Raw genomic sequence first — 21,270 nt, 5'->3', positions numbered from 1 at the left:
TATTTTAATTCTTTTTCTCTTCACATTTGCAATATTTTACATTTTTTGGTTGTCTATTTGATTAGGTATTGTGCATGCTTAACCTTTGGACTTTTTTCTAACTTAATGGATTTCTCCAATGAAACACAGAGATAATTTTTTCCTAGTTAATAATTAGCAAAAATTCTGCAATGTGATTAAATAACAATCAAATATGATGTATGTGAGGAATAGGTTAAACAGGTTACTTTTTTACTAGCAGTGTCAAATAATAATATAAAAACTTGATTTTCTTCAATAGCATTACTTTCCTTTGTGAATGTGATTTCTAAAGAAATGAAACAGTTAAAGCTTGCAGTTTTTGTTATTTTCTTGTTCTTTTTGACTGAATCCCTAAACCTGCCCACAAAGCCTCAAGATGTTGGTAAGAAATTTACTTGTATATCAGCTAAGGAATGACTAAGTTGGGGGTAATTTCTATTTTTTTAACTTGTATTCTTTTAACTTAATTTTAATTAATTAATGTAATTTTTCTCTCCTCTGTCCCTCTTAGTTTATATATACTGATCAGATATGCTGAACTATTCCAGATTTTGTATTTTGGTGGTCATATTACCCAACCTATAGACAGAGGCAGTTATCACACCCAGCAAATGGTCATGAGTCTTATGCCAGTATAGAAAGTATTGCTGGGAGATATAATTTGGATTTGAAATACTTGTATTTCTTGCAAATGTGTATAGTGTATGGTAACAGTGAATAGTAGATTTGAGCTGGGAGTTTTTTGGAACCTTTAGTTGCTTAACATATCTCCTAACTGGGTAGAAAACACCTTTAGGGTATGCAGGACCCTGCTTCTTCCAACTGTACAGTTTATAAATCTCCCCAAACCTGTGTACCCCTTGTCCGCAAGCCTGGCAAGACAATGTCTGTTTGGAGGAAAGGGTGACTTTTATATTTCTTCTACCTAAAGGGGGAACATTCTGAACTTCATCTGATCAGAGGACGTGTCTTTTTGTCATCCTTCTGGCTTGGAAGAAGCATCTGTTTGTAACTTGCACAAAGGTGCTATAAGTGTATTGATTACTGCATAATGAACAAAATGCCCTGAAGATGAGGGCTGTGTCTTACTTAGTTTGCTACCCCCCCACAGTGCCTGGTAGTGAGACCCAGTCACAGGGCTTGAACAAGAGTGGTCGTTCTTGAATTTTCCTTCTCATCTGCCCCTTGTAACAACCTGTTCAAAAATTCTGTTGATTTTTGGCTCTGATATCTTTTGCATCTATGTTTTCCCTTGCATTCCCATTATCCTACTAAAATTTGTGTCCTGCTGATTTCTCAATAAGACAATTGCAAAAGTCTCCTGCCTTTTTTTCCCTTTTTTCTATCCATCCGTTCATTCTTCCACCCATCTATTTGACAAATAGTTCTTGTCACTTTCTATTCATGAGGCACTGTGGGAGATCGCAGTGTATTAGATATACTACTACCTGGCTGGAATTTCTTAGCATATAGAAACAATTATTTTATATAAGCATTTCAATGGCTCTTTACAGTTTCCAGTTGAAGCCCAAACTCCCAGCTTTCTATGTAAGATCCCCAAAATCTGGACCCATGTCCTTTCTACCTTAGATTCCATTATTCTCTTTTATGACCCATGTGCTCATCAAAATGGATTAATTGACTTTCCCTAAAAACATCCCAAGATCTCTCACCTTTGTGCTTTTACTCATATTATTCTATCCATACAGAAAGATGAGGCTCATTTTTTTTTTTTGTTAGCTGAAATCTTGTACATTTTTTTCAGATTCAACTCATATGTCTCTCCAACCATAATCCATTTCTAGTTCTTCACTCAGGGATCATAAAGCATGCCTGTCAGATACTTACCCTCCTTATGTTAGAATGTCACATACATTTAATTTTTTAGTTTTCAATTACAGTTTACATTCAATATTATTTTATGTTAGTTTCAGGTGTACAGCAGAGTGGGATTAGGGAGTACAAATTGGTAGTTACAAAATAGTCATAGGGATGTAAAGTACAGCATAGGAAATATAATCAATAATATTGTAACAACTATGTATGGTGCCAGGTGGGTACTGGAACTATCAGGGGAACACTTTGTAAAGTATATGATTGTCTAACCGGTATGCTGTCATACACATTTTAAATTGGATTATACACAGTCATGTTCATGAGTCACTTGCACTGTGAGAGTACTTGCCTCATAATGTACAACTCAATACTTTGCAGAAGTAACAACTCCATAAAAGCGTCTATGTGGACAACTGTAAATGTACTTGGTTTATGCTTATTGGGAGGGAATCAATGATCTGAGACTATTACAGAGATCACCTAAATATGAGTGTCTTGCTAGCACTGTAAACTATACTAACCACCAGCATGTTATGGTAGCTCTTGTTTGACTCTGTTGTAACGTTACATCACCTATCAGTTTACCTTCCTATTACTTTTATAGTCATACATGATAAACACTTAACATGGAAGTGGTGTTTGTATTTGATGTTTGTGGTTGGGGAACTATCAGTGACAAATCTAAAGTCTGGTTAGTTTGAGATTAATTCAAGTCAATTCAATTTAATGAATTTATCTTGAGCTCATAATCAGTGATCAGTGATTATAAGATCCTATATTTGGTTCATATGGCTTTTTTTCTTCTTGTTGAATATACCAAATTATTTTCTACCATTAGTTCTCTATTTTATACTTTGTAAATTTAATTATCCTGTATAGTTATTTATTGGGAAAATGTTAAAATACCAGGATATATAATAACTTAAATATCTTTGCTTTTCAGATTATTTTAATACTACCCAGAAATTTATAGAGGACAATGTTGGATATATGTGAGTTTCTCTAAAGTTGTTTTGATGATGATGGTGTTTATCATATTCTTATCTGACATATTCCAGAACTGTTAATGCTTCTCAAAAGTAATTTAATTAAATAGAAACCATATCAAAAAAGTAAATACAGTATTAATCATAAAATTCAGGTGAGGTAATTGAGTTGTCAACAAGTACAGTTTATAACCTCACACTTTGGTAATTTCCTGAGGTTAGTCAACAAGTGGATGTTCCTATGAGTTTGTTGGATGTACATGGAAATTCTGCAGGTAATCATTGTGCACTCTGTATGGACTATTGCAGCACCATCATTACATTTGCTCAATATGTTCAGGAGGCATCCTTTGAAGAAGTAGAAATGTTGGTAAAAACCATGACAGAATACAGAGATCAATGCTTGGCCAACGTGAAACTCCCTCAGTGTTCAAAATTGCCTGTGAGTAAATTATTTGCATTTTTTAAACAAATACGTTTATTTGTCAACACAGAGAATTTTTGGCTTGAAAATCTAAAAAGAGATACTATGTGCTGTCATTTTTATTTTGCTCGGCTTTGGTATTTAAGATAAAATAGTTTCTTAGGAGAGATGCAATTCTTTATTATGATGCACAGGAGGACTTGGCCATGAGCTTGCAGTCCGTGCCTTACATATGCAGGTATAGGGTAGCCAAGAGCCTGGCAAAACTCACAGAACTACAGAGGTACCCTCCTTAGCTGCCTCTTTCAAATGTACTCTAATATTACACCTTCTTTTCTTGGCCTTTCCCACATAGAATCACCATCTGCATCTCTAGAAAAGTATTACTAAACACCACTACTAAATACTTTACCAACACATTCACAGTGACCTTGTCACCTTAGGAGAGGAGAAAAAATGCTGTTAGGCAAGGGAAATATAAGCAGCAAAGGAAAATAAAGAGGTTAGAGAGCCTCAGGATAGGATAGAGAAAGTTTCCAGAAGAGTGGGATGGTTGTCAAGGGTGTGGATCAAGATGCTCTGCTACCAATAATGGGAAAATTGCAATGTTTTCCTTAAAGAGTGATGCTCACTAATCGTATCATCTCAAAAAGCTGAGAAATTATACAATGAATGAAAAGTGTCTTTTATGTCTCTATTGTCCAGAATGATGTTCTACTAGAAGCAATATGTGCTATGGAGGGGCTGCCACAAAAGCACAATTTTTCACACTGCTGCAATAAGGTTGACTTTGAAAGAAGACTCTGCTTCTTCCATCATAAGAAAGCTGATGTAGGATTTCTGCTTCCTCTCCCTACTCTGGATCCTGAAGTGAAATGCCAGGCTTACAAAAATAACAGTGAATCTTTTTTAAACAAGTAAGTTTAATTTTAATAGAAAAATGATCTAATTGAAGAAATATTCTTAGTCTAAAGAATACCTAATACCTATTTCAAAGGAACATAGCAGTGTTCATTAAACAATTAATTCACTCGTTTATTGTGTGTCAGATTCTGTGTTCAGTGTTGAGAATATAAACATAAATAAGATATGAAATCTGCTTTCAAGATCCTTTCTTTAATGATGTATAATTTCTAATGTGAAAAGCTCTAGAACAGAGTATATGCATGGTGAAAAATTGCTAGTGGAGGAAATAATATTGCCTTCCCAAAAGGAAGGTGTAGCTTTTACCGAAGGTAAACGTGAAATCAATAAATGTTTAGCAAAAATCTGTTTTCAACAGTGCAGTAATTGCAGAAGCAGAGACTTTTTCTGAAAACTGCTGTACTCATTGAACCTAAATCACTAGTCTATTCAAACATAAGTGAATATTGTCCCTGAATCTCAGATGGAATGTGTCTAGGTATCTTGTTCTTTAAACATGGAAGAGAGAACTGCTGACCATCTGGTAGCATGGGGAGGGAAGGACAACAGCCATATCTCAGTGTTCGGGATTAAAACTGCAATCATCAATCTCATTTTTGAGTTGGCAATTCAATGATAAGATGCTAAAAGACTTTTATTGGAGACTGGATAATGCCGTCTTATATTGAAGACTTCTCTAATGGGAAATCCTTCTTCCTTGTACTTTCATTTTCACAACTTGATCTCCTTGCCTTTTCCTCTATTTCCCTTCCCTTCAATTTTCTCCTCCCTGTCTACCATTCCTTCATTTCTTTCCTCTCCCTCCTTCTCTACTTTTTTCTTTTATAGTTATATCTATGAAGTGTCCAGAAGGAACCCCTTTGTTTTCGCCCCTACACTTCTAAGAGTCACTGCTGATATTGAGGAGATGACTAAAACATGTTGTGAAGAACAGGACAAAGCTAACTGCTTTCAGATAAAGGTGGGTATTCCATTTGTTTCATGGATAGGATAAGTCACCCACACAGCAGATCCTTATTGAAAACTAAATTATAGCAAACGAGTTTTTTGCCATTTATAAGCATTCTCTTCTACTTTTACTGGTTTTGCAACCCTTTGGCTACCTGCTGCTGATCTAAAAGTTCTTATTACCTGAGATCCTTGAAAGACAATCACCCATTTCCAGGGACTCTCTTCTGGCTTTTTCTTCCTTGTAAATTGGAATATTTACAGGGAAATATATATTTTCTGTAATATATATATATTTAGAAATATACATTTCCAAAAAATAAATATTCAGGGTAAAATTTGACATTTTATCTTCTACCATTGACAAGCCTTCTTCTAGCTAACCCTAAAATGGAATCATCCCAGTAGAGAAGAAGCTCACAACACACCGCACGATGCAGCTTCCCACCAAGTGTGATTCAGTTACCAGAAGGACTAGCCTCACCTTCATAATGCACCACAAATGCATATTTCTTCTGATATGTAAAATTACTACAATAAAAATTGCATAATTAAAAAAAAATTATTTCTGAGCCAGCTTTGGAATAGCTTGGTTGACATGTAGTTAAGAATTAAGAGAATAGTGGGATTTTGCTCTTGCTTTAACAGAATTTTTCTCTTTCTCCTTCAGGCACTATTTGTCATAAAACATTTAAGAGCAGTGTCTTCTTATGAAAAAACTGTGTGTGGGGCATTTTGGAAATTTGGACCACAAGTATTAAAATCTATGTGAGTTTTATAATACATGTCTTGTCCTACTTGTATTTTCCTGTCTGTGTTCCATTTTTGGTAAATCGTTGATGACTTTTTATTTATAGTCTTCCTAGTTCTTCAGACTGTGGATAGCTCAGAACAAGGACATTATGTTGGGATGAAAAAAGCCTTGGAGGGCGGGGAGAGTCCAGAGAGCAGGAGGGCTATCTCTGAGACGGTTTTTGGTTGGTTGGTAATATGAATTGGTCTAGGAGTTCCCAACTAGAAGTCAAATCCTCCACGCGCTTTACTATGACATATTTGCCCATCTTTGACCTCAAGGACTAAGAGGCTACTTTATATGGATAAATTTTATCTCAATTGCTCACCTGAACCAATTAATAATGGTGCTAGTGCAATATTTTGAGAAAAATTCTGAGATTTCAAATAGATCAGCAGGATGGGGCTCTGTGGTGGATTACCCATGCTGGCCATGGGCTCACAAGGGGAAGTGGTAGTCCTTACAAGATGTGCTTTGTTATACAAATTTTGGAAGAGAGCACATCTCTCAGGCCTTTTACCCCTAGTCCTGATTTAGAACTCAACTATCAGCCTAGGATTTTCAAACTTATCATGCAGGTCATGCAATGTATAAACAGCTATTTGGTGAAGACATTTGTGAAGAAACAAGTTCACCAATGCTTTCTGCAGCTACTTATACTATATCATCAAATAACTCCCTCTTGGCTTACTTGCTGTCCAAGTTGTTTTAGTGGCTTATCAATTCTCTTTCTAGATACACTGCTATACTTAGTCAAAAATTCCCCAAGATTGAATTTAAGGAACTGACCTCCCTTCTACAAGATGTTTCTACCAAGTTTGATGGCTGCTGTGAAGGGGATGTTGTGCAGTGCATCCGTGGCAGGGTAAATATTCTCTAAAACCAAGTAAAGATAGTGATTTCTACAGCCATTTTTCATTCTGAAGTTGCACTAATGCAAGGCTACCTTACCACAGTGAAAAGAGAATGTTAATAGATTGTTAAATAATAACATAAAATAAATATAATAAAAAGTAAAATGTTTACAAAAATTCCCCAATAAAACATTGGGCTTAATACATGGGATTATTGTTAGATTATTCAGCAGATTCTATTTCATATGGCTAAATGCTTTTGACATGAAACTTCATAAATTTAGAATCCATGAACATTCATTTAGGCTGGATTGAAGTATTTTTTAATATTGCAAATCCTGCCCTGGCCAGGGGGGTGGCTCAGTTGGTTGGGGCATCGTCCCATACACCAAAAGGTTGTGGGCTCCATCCCCAGTCAGGGAACATACCTGGGTTGCAGATTTGATCCCTGGTTGGGGTGCATATGGGAGGCAACCAACGGATGTTTCCCCCTCACATCAATGTTTCTCTCTCTCTCTCCCTGCACCCTTCCTCCCTCTAAAATCAATAAAAAACCAAACATATCCTCAGGTGAGGATACAAAACATTGCAAGTCCTCTTTTAGAGATACCCAAAATCAATAGTAAAGCTCAGAGAATGATTTGTTACCATTCTGTTTCTAAGAACTGCTTTCTCTGAGTTTCCCTAGTTATTTAGCAACAGTCTTTCTGAATAAATGAATATGTTAATTTAAAATAACTCCTACTCTAGTCTTTAAATTTTTTCTGTAAGGGTGTATACTGGTAAATATACTGACCTAGTTTAAGCTGTTTATGCACACAAGGGTAACCAATTTCATTAAGTTTTCTGGCTTCTTAGTTGATATTAGACTTTTTCTTAGTGACTTTTAATTAGTTTTATTGTTTTAAATTTATAGTGAAAGATTATGTTAAATAACCTGAATTTTAGAATATAAGGATATGTATATTTTATTTCAAGCAGTGGACAACAGATGTCCCTAAGAATTATTTTGTTCTGAATCATACGCCAATTAAAAACAATCTCATTAACTATTTATTTTTGTATTGTTTGTTTATGGGGATTTGGGTTTTATAATATTAAATATAATGTACTGAATTAAGATATATTTGAAGATTTTTCTGTGAAGTTTGGAGCTGCGACAAAGGGATCATATTATATTCTTAATATCTTCTTTGATGCCCTTATGGAGAAAGAAGGAGAATTAAATGGCATTTCATTCAAAATAGTAATGAATTCCAGACAATTAAATATGTGTTGCTAGAGCGATGATAGCCTTAGGTGAGATGTGTATAAGTTTGCAAAGATTGGCTCTTTGGTTCTATGTGGTTTATTGAAAACATGGTTCCAATTCCCATTCCATTTCTCACCTCAACCCAGAGCTTCATCTCATTCTTCACCTACAGTGTGGACCAGAAAAAGGTTCTAGGCAGAAGAAACAGCTTGAGAAAAGTCACAGAGGCCTGGAATGGCCTGCTGTTCTGATGGAACTCAATGTAGTTCATGTGAAGCTAGAACAGAGAGTAGAAAGAATGTGCAGCCTCATTATGGAGAGACTGGAGAAGGAACTAGGGGCCAATCAGCTCCTAAAAAAGTATCCAACTAATGTGTAAATAAGATAACTTTACCCTCTGTCCTATTTCCACAACTTTATGTGGAGATCAGAATTGGGACGAGGGGTAGGGAGAGGGACTACAGTAAGGTTTTTAAAATTTTGTACATTATTTGATAAATTGAACAGCTTCAAATAAATAATATCCATTGGAAAATGACAACAATGAGTAGAACAGCTTCTTGTGTTTCAGAAGTTCATCTGGTAGTTACTGTAGTGGTTCATTTGTTTACCATTCTTCCTTTTACTTATCAAATATTTATTGAGTTTCTACTATGTGCTTGTAGTTTCAGGCCACAAAAGAAGAAATCTAGGGTTGTAGGTATTAAAGTAACATATCTTTGGTGGCCCTCATTGAAGCACAGGTAAACTTTATGGGGAAAAAAGCAACACGTAGAACTTAAAATGCCAATATATCAGAGAAGTAAGGGTAAAGTATTTAACACATTAACATTTAACAATAAATGTGAATTTGTAATAGTCTATTTTTCATAGTTATATCATCTAAAACCTTGAGTTAATAAAACTTGTTTTTATATAAAACTTCATGTGTATTAAATTAATACAAAATTTAAATATATTTTATCCATCAAAATGCAATTTCAGATGTTATGCTCATGGTTGGCTTTGCATTCCACTATGAAGGAAAATCTAGCCCTGATAAAGTTGTGAAAATAAATTCATTTCTGATTCTTACTTGGTACAGAGCAAAGTTATGAGCCATATTTGTTCAAAACAAGATTCCATCTCCAGTAAAATTAAAGAATGTTGTGAAAAGAAAATACCAGAGCATGACAACTGCATAATTCAGGCAAATAAAGATGACAAACCAAAGGATTTATCTCTAAGAGAAGAAAAATTTACTGAAAATAAAAATGTGTGTGAAGAACGAGATGCTGACCGAGAAACCTTCATGGCTAAGTAATATAATTCTATACTGAAATTTATAAGGCAAACAAATTTAGGATTTGACTTATTTGGCTAATTTGGGAACTATTTAAATCATTGGGTATTACATAACTTTAAAAAATCATGGTTATAGATTACAGTATTTTCACAATTTTAAGAAAATGCAACTGTGTTACTGTATTGATGGCTAACATTTTTTGAGTACTTAATATGTGCCAGACAATGGGCTAAGTACTTTATATATATTATCTATTTTAATTCTTACAAGGTCAGGTAAAATAAATGACTTCCCTCAATTTTTCAGATGAGCAAACCGAGGGACAGAAAACCTAAGTAACTTGCTCAAAGTTCATAGCTAAAAAACAGTGACAGAGTAAGGATTTGACTCCAGAAGTTCTGACCTGAGAAATTGTAGGTTTAACTGCCATGCGATGTCACCCCAAAGCTGTTCAGGGAAAACTAGTGGACTTTGAACCAAAGGGACAAGATTGAGTCCTGGTTGAGTGACTGGGACAAGTGAACCTTTCTGCACTTTAATTCATCATATATAAAATTCATGGAATATTCATTCATTCATGCATTCATTCAAAGTTTATTGGTAATGAAATATAATCCAAGAACTTTACTAGATTTGCTCTCAGGTTTCTATATCCCCAGTAAGCTTTCATCAGTAGGGAGTGTAATGTGAGAAGAGACAGACATAAATAAATGAGTGCAAGAAAATTTCTTTTATTTCTGATAGCACTGTATGCTAAGTAATGTGAGGGCAGAGAAAGAAGTGGTCAACTCTACCTGGGGCCACTGGAAAGGCTTGATTGGAAGGAAGTTCTTGAGGAAATCTTGGTGATCTAGACAGAGGGGGTAGAGCGTGATGGAAGTATAAAACCAGTTGGTGTGCGTGTGGCTGTGGGTAGGGTGTCTGCAGTGAGGGACACGGTAGAGAGAGGTAAAAGGGATCCGATCATGCAGGCGTGCTAAGTAACAAGGTGCCGCTGAAGGGTTTTAACTAAAGAATAAGGAAGGAAAAAATCACTTTTGTTTTTTAGAAACTTCATCTGGAATGAATCCCAGTTTGGGGCTTAGGTGGTTGGGTAAGTAGTTTTCAGATTCAATGAGATGGGAAGTATGGCTGAAGAAGCAGGTTTTGGGGGTGAGAGAGTCCATTTGGATCTAAGTACTCTGGCTTGGAGGTGCCTGTGGAATAACTAATTGGGATGGTCACAAGACAATTTTATATGACAACCTGGAGCTCTGGAAGGAGGCCTGGACAGGAGATACAAGCTATTGAATTCTTACCAAGTTTTAAGTGCTTCTTACCTACTATCAAATTTAATTTTCAAACAACCTTCTGAGGTTAGAACACTTTTATTATTCTCATTTTACAAGCAAGGACACTGAAGCACAGAGGTTAAATAACTTGCTCCAAAGTCACACAGCTGATATGTGGTAGAACCAGGATTCAAATGCAAGCCATCTGACTCCAGATGCCTGTTGTTATAACCACTGTGATCTATTGCTCCTCACAAGTCATGGTACTAAGTCAAATTAAAGTAAACCAAATGATAGATGTAATGCATTTCACTTGAGCCTTCCACAGCCGCTTGCTAAATGAAAGCAATTTTTATGGTCATAATCACTAGTACAACACAGATAGTGGGGAGAAATGATAGAGCAACAATGAGCATGTTAAGAGGAGGCAAAACAGTGATTTTAGGTGCAGCCTTTCTGGATGGGAATGTTTGACACAAGACCTCAATGGATCTGCCAAGCTAGGGTAAGCTTCCAAGGATTTTTGTTTGCAACATTTGGTGGTGTGTTTTCAGGTGTAATTTTATTCTTGGGGAAAGGCCCATGACTTATGTCAGATATTAAGAGGAACCCTTAATTTTCTGAAGGTTAAACGCCACTGCTTTAGGGCATGGGACTATATCCCACAAAGGGACTGAGAAGGCAGATGGAGGGGGAGAAATGATGTCAGAAAGACCAAGATGAATCAAGACAGTCAAAGGCTGCAAAACAAAAGGGTTCACTGAACTTCAAAAATTCTTGTGCGGTATTGCTCTCACCAAGCATGGAAGACCAGTTTATTTTGAGTCAGTAAAATTCTCTTATGGAGAAGATTGTAAGGAGCTCAATTGAGACACTTCTCTTTGGGGAAGACTCTTAAGAAGGGAGTTTTATAGTTTAAAAAAGAATGAAGTAGGCATCGCATGGAACCTAGGTTCAAATTCTATGCTTCCATTAATAGCAAGGTGCTTAACTGGTCAGAGGCTTAGTTCCCTCAGCTATAATGTAGTACTTATTTGAGGACTAACTAAATCTAAGTGAGAAAGTGTTTATAGAGGCCAGGAAGCATATCTTTCTCTCTTACACCCAAATGTTGATCCAGTGCCTAGCACCTGCTAAGAGCTTAGTAAGTGTTAGCCTCTTTGCTCTCCTTTTCCCACTTTCTCCCCAAATCACACCCACCTATACCCTTGGGTCCTCTCACTGAGGCCACGGAAACCACTGCCAATAATTTAGAGCTGCTGTTGTGGTGACTTCTATATTTGACAAGTGACAGGATGAAGTAATGGACAAAGGTGGCTCCACAATCTCACCAAATCAGCACTGGGAGTGGGAAGAAAGCCATACTTCCACCATCTCAAGTTGAAAGTCTAAATATATTTTCCAGCAGAATTATACTCAATATGTATTTTCTAAGGTATTGGTATTATGATATAATATTTCTGATGCTTTATGGATTAAATCATCTTAATAATTAATTCTAAATAACTCTAACGATTCTATCCTCTAAGTAAAAGCATTGTTAGTTTAAATCATAATATAAAAGAGAATCTAGGTAAAATGATCGCCTGTAGTCAGAATGCCCTGTTAAATCATCCCCTGACCAAACCAGAGGAGACACAGCATTGAGCGCATACTCAGTATTGGATCTGACTATACTAAAAGACAGCAGGATTTGGTGTTTTGTTCTTTCTCTACGTTCTAATATACAAAATATTTTACACATCACAGGTTTCTTTATGAATACTCGAGGAGACATCAAGAACTGTCTATACCAGAGCTTTTAAGAATTGCTAAAGTGTACGATGACCTCCTGAAAGAGTGCTGCAATGCAGAAAACCCTCCAGACTGTTACGGCAATGCGGTAGGTTCCACGGTGTAGGCCCAGAGAAATAAACAAACCAAACGAATCAAAACAACAGACACTTCAAAATTCATACCAAAGTTTTACTTTGGTCTAGGGGGCAGGAAATGTGACTGACCAATCTGAGTCTACTTTGAATTCAGTGCGAACTGACCATTGGGGAGACCAAAATCATCAGTTTGGGTTATGCATAAAGTTTTGAACTACTAATCCTGTGTGTTGATGCAAGAAACTCTTCCCATTAAACATGTTACATTTACATATTTTTATTTATGTACTCTGTATCTTATTGAGCCATATTAGATATTTTTATGATTGTAAAAGTAATAAATGATTATTAAAGATGATTTGAAAAGTACAAAAGTTACCCATGTTCCTATTGAAATTAGTGTTTTTAATATCAACTCATATGCACTCCTTTTGAATTATAAAAATTATTTGGCATTTCTGGTTTGTTTCACATTCATTTGATATATGCTGCTTTTGAGCTATTTAAAAAATTTCTTCCACTTGCTATAAAAGCCAGTTTATACCTATTCGTATTTGAGGAATGAAGTAAGAAGACTTGAGTTTTGGTACAGCTCTGCCACTGTCTCTAGTGAGGAGGTCTTTTTCTGATCCTTAAGTAAAACATACTGCTATAAAAAAATTTTTTTTTACATGGAGACACAATTTGTCCCACAGCATCCACCCACTGGTGTATAGTTTTCTCTCTGGTGTCCACTCAGCAAGTGTGTACAATTTTATGTCTCATGAGAGAGAGTTTGTCAAATATTTGAAGACAGTAATTGGAGGTTTTAATTCCCAATTCTGAATGATGAAAGAGAAGGTATAAAATAAAGGTAAATGGGATTTAAAATATTCTGTAGCAATACTTACTAGCTGCGTCATTCTAGGCAAGTCACTAGTTCACAAGGCCAGTTTCCATTACGTAAAACAGATAGACTGCTCTGTGTACTTCAAAGTGAGAATCAAATATGATCCTCGCCACCATCAGATTTGAATTATACTTTGCTAGATGGAAAGCTCCAATAAAAGTACAAAACAATGATGAAAAATTTGGACTTTCATATTTAAGCAAAAACCATATTTATAACTATAATTGATGAGATTCAAATTTTTTATACACATATACAGAAAACTACCCTTGATTTAGTGAGTAATGTAAGCTAGTGATGGTTCAAAAATACCACATAAATAAAAAAGCTATTGGACAAGTTGACATGAAGTTTATGATTAAATTGCAGATAAAATATTCATAAACATAATTTTTCTTATTTTCAGGAAAACAAATTCAATGAGACAACTGAGAAAAGCCTCAAGATAGTACAACGAGAATGTGAACATTTCCAGAATTTGGGGGTAGATGACTTGAAATACCAGTAAGTGGTTTGTACAAGTAGGTTAACACTTGTGACCAGGATAAAATAGAGCCACCAAGTGTGAAAATTTTAGCTCGGTCATTTAGTTATGGTGAATCCATGAACTCTGGGAGAGAACAAAACCACAAGAGCCAAGAATGGACATTGAGCTGTCCTATTAAGCCTTTGCCAGGAAGGAGGCTAGAAATTAAAGAAATGCAGGATTTTGGAAAAACTGATCCTATAATGCTTTTGTTTTTGTTTGGACTTGCCTTTCTCACTCTCAGCCCAGAACTTCTGGACTCCTCCCCATTTGAGGGTGTGGGATGGAGTGAAGCAAACTTGAGGTTGTTACAGTTTCCCCAAGGAATAGGTGGTTTGCCCAGGATTTAAGCCCATCATACTGAGTTTGTAGAAATAATTTTGGATCTGCTTAACACTTTAATATTTATTTGCTAGTGCTCTTGTGAACATTCATGAATAACATGCAGTTTATTCTGGTGTTGAAACCAAACATCTTAAAATAAAAACAACATGGTTTAAAAAATATGATTAAACTATTTCTGCAATCTGGCTGTTTGCTGGGAAGCCACTCAGTCCATTAATGATCTTAGTTTCTTTCATTTCAGATTATCCTTTCCCAACATGTATTTATTAAATTAAATTAATTAAATTAAATTCTCCCTTTAAAATATTTATTACCTATGCAAGGGATTTCAAGCAGGATTTTACATACTAGCCAAGGTATTTGCTGCCAAGGAACTCTTCAACTCACAGGTAAAATAAGAAGGACAAATCAGAGTGTTTCTGAGATTACTGTGAAATTAGAAGGAAGCCAAAATTCAGAGACCTAGGAAGCAGTGTGCAAGAAAACAGAGTTCTCTACCTTTTTATGAGAGAGCTGAGGCTCACATTGTCCTTACACTGTTCGTAGCCTTGAAGGGTCAGGGTTCAGGTAGCCAGACAAGAGGAAATGGGTATCTGCTTCATTCAGAACCAAACAGACAAATGTTCTTTCAGCTACTTGGTCAAATTCTCAAAGATAGCCCCTCAGATCTCCACTGACGAACTGACCTTTCTTGGCGAGGAAATGGTGACAGCTTTGACCACCTGCTGCACACTGAGTGAAGAGTTTGCCTGTGTTGATAATTTGGTGAGCATGGTGCATGCACTTGACTATTCTTAAAAAACAAAAACAAAATATATCTCCATCTATACCTCTATCTATATCATCTATATCTATCTATATAATCTATATCTATATCATATATATCTATATCATCTATATAATCTATATAATCTATATCATCTATATCTATGATCATCTATATTTGTATCTATTATGTATATCTATATATCTATATATCATCTATATCTATATCTATTATCTATATATCTATATATCTATATCTGTATTTATACCTATTTATCTGTCCTCATGCTTTATAGCAATTATCTGTCTCTTCCCCTCTTCATTGTTTTCAACATTGTTAAAAAAGGAATGTCAGGTTTTCTTTTTGGCTCACTGAATCAAAATCTTAAGTAGCAAAAGAGAATGTCTTAAATATTTTCTTGGAGTTCTCCAAATCATCTTTCTTACTTCTTATTTATATAGAAGTAATTTATTAGGGCAAATTTGTTTTAAGAACCGCAATAATGTTTCAGAATGACACAGGAAACTTTATAATGTTCAGTAATGTTACAAGTTCTTCCTCTTGTTCCACCAGGCCAGTCAGGGAATTGCTGCTTCCCATCCAATTGCAAGTTGGGTGTATTTCTTTAGAGCTGAGCTGAACAGCACCCTGGAAGATATCCCAGGAGAGAAATAAATCTAAGGGCTGTAGTGTTTGGGTGCCACTTTGACTTAGCTGTTTGCAGTTAACAATCACAAATTGTACATATGGTAACAAAAAATTAATCTCGAGGCATTTAAATTGCTATGGCTTGAAATTGTGTTATATGTAATGCCACTTAGGACTCCAGCTTCTACTTTCCTTTGTACATAGTGTTGTGTTATGAGTGCATGGGTTTTTCTGAGTAAAGTTAACAGTGAACTTACAATAATCTAACTGCTCATTTAACCTATTTCAAAGCTCCATTCAAGTTTTAAAGTCCTATCTGAGTTCCAACTTTCATTGGTACAGGTCGATTTAGTTCTTGGAGAGATGTGTGGAGTAAATGAAAATCGAACCATCAACCCTGCTGTGGACCACTGTTGTAAAACCAACTTTGCCTTCAGGAGGCACTGCTTTGAGGCCTTGGAAGCTGATAAAACATATGCACCTCCATCTGCCTCTCAAGGTTTATTCACCTTTCACACGGACTTGTGTCAGGTGCATAGTGAGGAGCTCCAGAGAAAGAAAGACAGGTACCAACAGTCCCTTCCACTCATCTTTTCTTCAGCCTGAAGACACATCGTGTATTAACGAGAAGCTTTATTGTAATGGATATGTGATTTTGGGGTTACAATCTTGTTCCTTCCATCAAATTATCCTGTCTCTGTAACTCAGGAAAACACCAGAGCATATTGATTGCATTGTTTATATGTCAAAACCTAGCTAGCGTTTACCTTTGCTATGGACATGGAGTGTCCAGCAGACTGTGACTTGGAAAGGTGAGTTAACGTGGCCAGCAGAGACTCATGGGATTATACTGAATCAGGTTTTCTTGAGAGCATGTCCTAGATGTTTGCCCTGAGAATCTCACTTAGTGTTTGAGAAAAAGGAAAGGCCCAAAAGAGACAAGAATTTTATTTTTATTTTTTGGGGAAATGCTATAAATGCTGAGAAATAGGACCTATTTTTGGATTTAGGCAGTGTCTGTATCAAGTGCAGTGGAAATAAAATTTCTAGAAAGATCAAATGTAGTCACATATTCTACAATATTGTGATAATGATACATGTTCATTTTTTTTATACTATCTTGTCTATAGTTACATAAGCCTGTAAAGAATGTTCCCATGAAAATCCATCCCATATTTAATAGGAAAATTTCAGGAGACCCTTTCAAAAGTAGAATATTTTAACTTTTTATACTCACCCAAATTGAGCCCTACCCCCCCTCCCTGATTTTGTGATACTATATCAAACATTTTGGAGAACAGAGCTTAAGAAAGAAATATCTTTAACTCATTCTATTTGACGTCTTTGGGTCACAGGTTTCTTGTGAACTTAGTGAAGCTAAAGCCTGAACTTACAGATAATGAGCTGCGGTCCTCACTTACTGAGTTTACTAATCTAGTGGACAAATGCTGCAAAGCAGAGGGGCCTGAAGCCTGCTTTAATGAAGAGGTAGGTCTCTTTATTTTCCACTGAAACCCTACCAGTATTCCTGGTCAAATCAAATACAACAGAACTCCCCATAAGATCCTGCTTCCTCCCCACAGTGTCTCTGAGGCTGATGTTTATGAGCACAGTTGCTACACAACTAATATACAGCCTGTTTGTGATAGGGTTTTGGCACTGTCTCCTTGGTGACAACATGGTATAAGAAAAGATGTCAGGAAAACCTGCGTTCTGATGTCACCAGTGTTGGACATTAACTTAAACTGAACTGCAGTTCACTACCTGTAAATGAGAATGGTTGGTGGTCACTGTCCCTGAATTATACCATTGGCCTTTTCTGTTTTGAATCACCCAGTATTGTAGTAAAACAAATAGTCAAACTGACTTGGGAGGGAGATGAGTCAGCTCCACAGGGAGAGGAGAAGGGAGGGCAGTAGTATGTGGAGTCTTTCAAGATACGGCTTTCTTACCTTCCTGGCCTTGTTCCCACGTCCCTAGGTCGAGAGTACATGTGCATAGAGTAAGGAAGTGAGAGGGAAGAGAGGACGTGTTCTGCTGGCTCTCACTCCAGTGACTGGAGTCTGACCCTCTCGCTGTAATGTCCTAGGATCCTCAGTACCTGCGAATGTCAGCCCCAGTGATGGCTCCGTGGCAGTGCCTTTTCACTGTTTTCCAACATTCTTTCTCACTTTTTTCCCCACTCCACACTCCCTCACAATTCAGGTACACACATGTACTTCGTGCACACTCACAGGCACACACACTCACACTCTGCTTTCATTCTGGTTGAAAGCCCTCTACTTTTCTATTGAGTGCTTAGTCTGTGAGAAATTTTTTGGAACAAATCATTAGTTTAAAAAAAAAAAATGCTTAACATAATTAGAGGCATGAATCAATATCTAGCATCTACCCGACTGTATATCTGAGGCCATGTAAAGGGAGGGATAGATCCACTGGCAGTTCATAAAAGGCTTGGCATGTCTGAACTCAAGTTCACTTGAAGAAAGAGTGTTCACTGTCTCCCTGTACAATATAGGAGTAATTTAATTTTTCTTTCCAAAATTTGAGGCAACATGCTTTTCTAAATTTAAATAATGTCTTAATTTTAATTCCTATATTTTATTTATTTATTTATTTATTTATTTATTTATTTATTTATTTATTTATTTATTTATTTATTTATTTATTTATTTATTATTTAATTTCCCCCTCTTAGGGTCCAAAATTGGCAGCCAAAAGCCAGGCTTCTTGAGAAACATAAAAAACCATCAAAGGTAATACTTTCTATCTCACTTAAATCCAGTTGCATCTGTAGCTTCTCTGGTCACCCTGGCTCTTCCCCTCTCATGCTTCACTTTTGATTTCTGGTGCATCCCACATGTCTTGTTCCTAACAGACCTCAGTATTGGTCTGTGATGTTTCTCTGGGCATCTACCACTCCTTGTAGGCTAGTGCTGTTGCGTTTCAGCCAGCACTTCTTCTTACTGTTCAAGCAGTTTCCTAAAGAGCCTCTCGGCTGTTGCACTCAGCTCTCTGGACCAGAAAGGGGAGGCAATCGGATATCAGAATGTAGACAGAGTGAGGAGGGGTTGGGATGGCACACGGGCCTCAGTCAACTGGTTCCAAGAGTCTTGTAGCAGCATTTACAGAAACAAAAAGCAATGTCTGCTATTTTAAAAAGATATATAAAGGATGCCCTTTCTTCTGCAGTTTAGGTAAGACTCATACACAAACTTTAGGAACAAAATGTAGTGCAGATAGAACAAAGTTGTTCAGTGCCTGGGAAGAGAGACCTGGACCACCACAGAGAGTAGGCTTGTGTCTAGAAGAGGCAAAACAGTTACCATTAGCTCTTTTTTATACATGAGTTTCCATCACCTAAGTTATAATGTTTCATATTCTTTTGCTGCATAAGATTTTTTTTCTTCCCAGGTTGTAGAGGAAAGAAAGGAAGACCAAATTACCTACTCCCAGCTGTCCTGTGGTGAATTTCATTTTCTGAGAAGAACACAGTAAAAAGACCCTCTCCTGAAATCATGTTATTGCCTCAAGCAATAAACAACAAAATATAAAGTTGCTTCTCAAAAACTGATGTTGTGTCAAACCAATAACAAAATTAAACACTCAAGATTCGTTTATTCCATCAGTATCTTTGGCTCACTGGCTAAATCTACTGCATGGCAGGCAGGACTTGAAATAACAGTTGTGTGGACAGGATCCTCACAGATCCTGTAATGCTGCTGCTGGGAAGGAAAAGGGGAGTTGAGGGCATCCAGCACTGCTGCCACTGTTACTACTACGATCACCAGCTGGCAGTGAATGTTTTCCATGTACCAAACACTCTCATTTAATCCTAACAGCTCTATAAAGTAGACATCATTTCTATTCCCATTTTACAAACAGGGAATCTGAGGCTTGGGGAGATAAACTGATTTGTTCAGTGTCATATGAGTAGTAATTGGCAGAACCAAGGTTTGATCTTCTAATTCCAGAAGAATATTCTTAGCCCCTGTACACACTACCTCTCAGGTATGGCCATGTTGTAGGCCTTATAAAATGTGTTATTTAGAGAGAAAGAAGAGTGACAGTGACTCATCTCTCCCTCCATTCCAAGCCAAAATTGCTGTGATGTTGGAGCTGTAAGTGCTTTGCAATGATGTCTAAGGAGAGGGAGGGGTAGGAACTGGGAAGCCAGGAAATGAAGGTTAGTCGTGGGCTCAGGGACTGACCATCCTTACCAATCTCTAAACTTTTAAGGCGTTTAGTGTTTCAGTGTCTGAAATTGAAGATGATGATCGCTTAATGAATAAAACTTGAGAATATTCACAGAGTTCTTTTGGTATAGCATTTAGGGCATATCGTTTGGGATTCTAACTCATTTATTCAACAAATATTTATTAGGCTCTTACTGTGTGTCAGATATTGTGGATACAAATGTGAGCCAATTAGACATGGTTCTTGTGTGTTGTTGGGAAGGGGAGATGGACCATAAGCAAGCAATCACACATGATGCCTTAGGTGCACGGATGGACCTATGGGTGCACACAGCACAGGCACATGGTCTAAGCTGAAGATGCAGGGTGAGAAAGGGTGGGGAGTTTCAAATTCCTACTGCCATTGACCTGCTGTGTGGCTTCAGACAAGCTGCCTACAACCTAAGGCCTTCATTTCTTTGTGTAGGATGGGAGAGTGACCTCCACATCTCAAAGGTTTCAGAGTAACAGGTTACTATCCTGTAAAGTACCCAATACAATGGGCAGCAAATTACAGGTAATTCATTCATGAAGCTATTTCGTCCTTTTGCCATTTTTCTAAATACTATCATCTACTAGTGAGGATAACAAGAAAGTTTTACTTAAATAATAGCTTGTAAATTCAGCGCACAGAAGTGAAGCAGAGCACAATTAGCTGATTCCATTTTGTATCGAACAGTGGATCCTATTGTGTGTGCAATACCTTGCTAAGAGCAGCAGATATAAAACCTGAGCCCCAGGAGCCTGCTGTCCTCACAAGACTTTCTATCACAGAGGAAACTGCCATACAACTCTCTATTGATGTGCCAGAGAACAAACTAACATTAACTGTTGCGGTGTGAGAGGGAAGAAGAATGGTTTATTCAAAACACATATTTTGCATGGAGAAGAGAGGATTCAGAAGAACTTGCTCTGTATTGCTCAGACAAAACTCATACCAGTGAATGAAACATATGTAGACTTGATGCAGGAAGAACTTTCTAGTTCTAGAGATGCTTGTGGCTGTGATAAGCCTCACGGTGCACTCATGAGTCCATGAGCAGTCACCACCCAGGTTCCTGGTGGATCTAGGCATCCAGTCGTGGTTTTCCTGAAGTTCCTTTTAACTCTGCTTCTGTGAATTGGACAAGAATTGTGAGGACCCACCAAGACAGAGGCAGGCCCCTAGGCCCCGGGGCAGGACAAAAGGCATCCATGAGTGACTCAGTAAACTGCAGAGGGTGGAGGCAGTTCCAGGAATTAACTTAAATTGGTGGGTTTGACAAATACCAGGTGCACTCAAGCTTCAGGCGCCTGTGGTTGAGAAACATCCTGAGCCCACCCTTCCTAAAGAATTTATAACCCATGTAACTTTGTAACTGACAATGATTGCTTGCTCACTGTAGCCCTATATAAG

General features: G+C 37.0%; 1 protein-coding gene across 1 annotated transcript; it reads left to right on the top strand.

Moving 5' to 3' along the window:
• The first annotated feature begins 306 nt into the window (after nt 1–306).
• AFM (afamin) lies at nt 307–19,386 on the top strand. The gene is made up of 15 exons (XM_016209614.2): nt 307–403; nt 2,801–2,849; nt 3,153–3,285; nt 3,973–4,184; nt 5,020–5,152; nt 5,810–5,907; nt 6,668–6,797; nt 9,123–9,337; nt 12,344–12,476; nt 13,761–13,858; nt 14,858–14,990; nt 15,982–16,205; nt 16,995–17,127; nt 18,338–18,395; nt 19,054–19,386. Exons 1-14 carry the CDS (start codon nt 316–318, stop codon nt 18,371–18,373), a joined length of 1,815 nt encoding a protein of 604 aa, XP_016065100.2. The 5' UTR covers nt 307–315; the 3' UTR covers nt 18,374–18,395; nt 19,054–19,386.
• The last annotated feature ends 1,884 nt before the right edge of the window (nt 19,387–21,270 follow it).

The sequence above is a fragment of the Miniopterus natalensis genome, chromosome 1 (assembly GCF_054644295.1).
Source record: "Miniopterus natalensis isolate mMinNat1 chromosome 1, mMinNat1.hap1, whole genome shotgun sequence".
Lineage (NCBI taxonomy): Eukaryota > Metazoa > Chordata > Mammalia > Chiroptera > Miniopteridae > Miniopterus > Miniopterus natalensis.
Note: the sequence above shows the minus strand (reverse complement) of the source record. Positions and strands in the feature narration are given on the sequence as shown.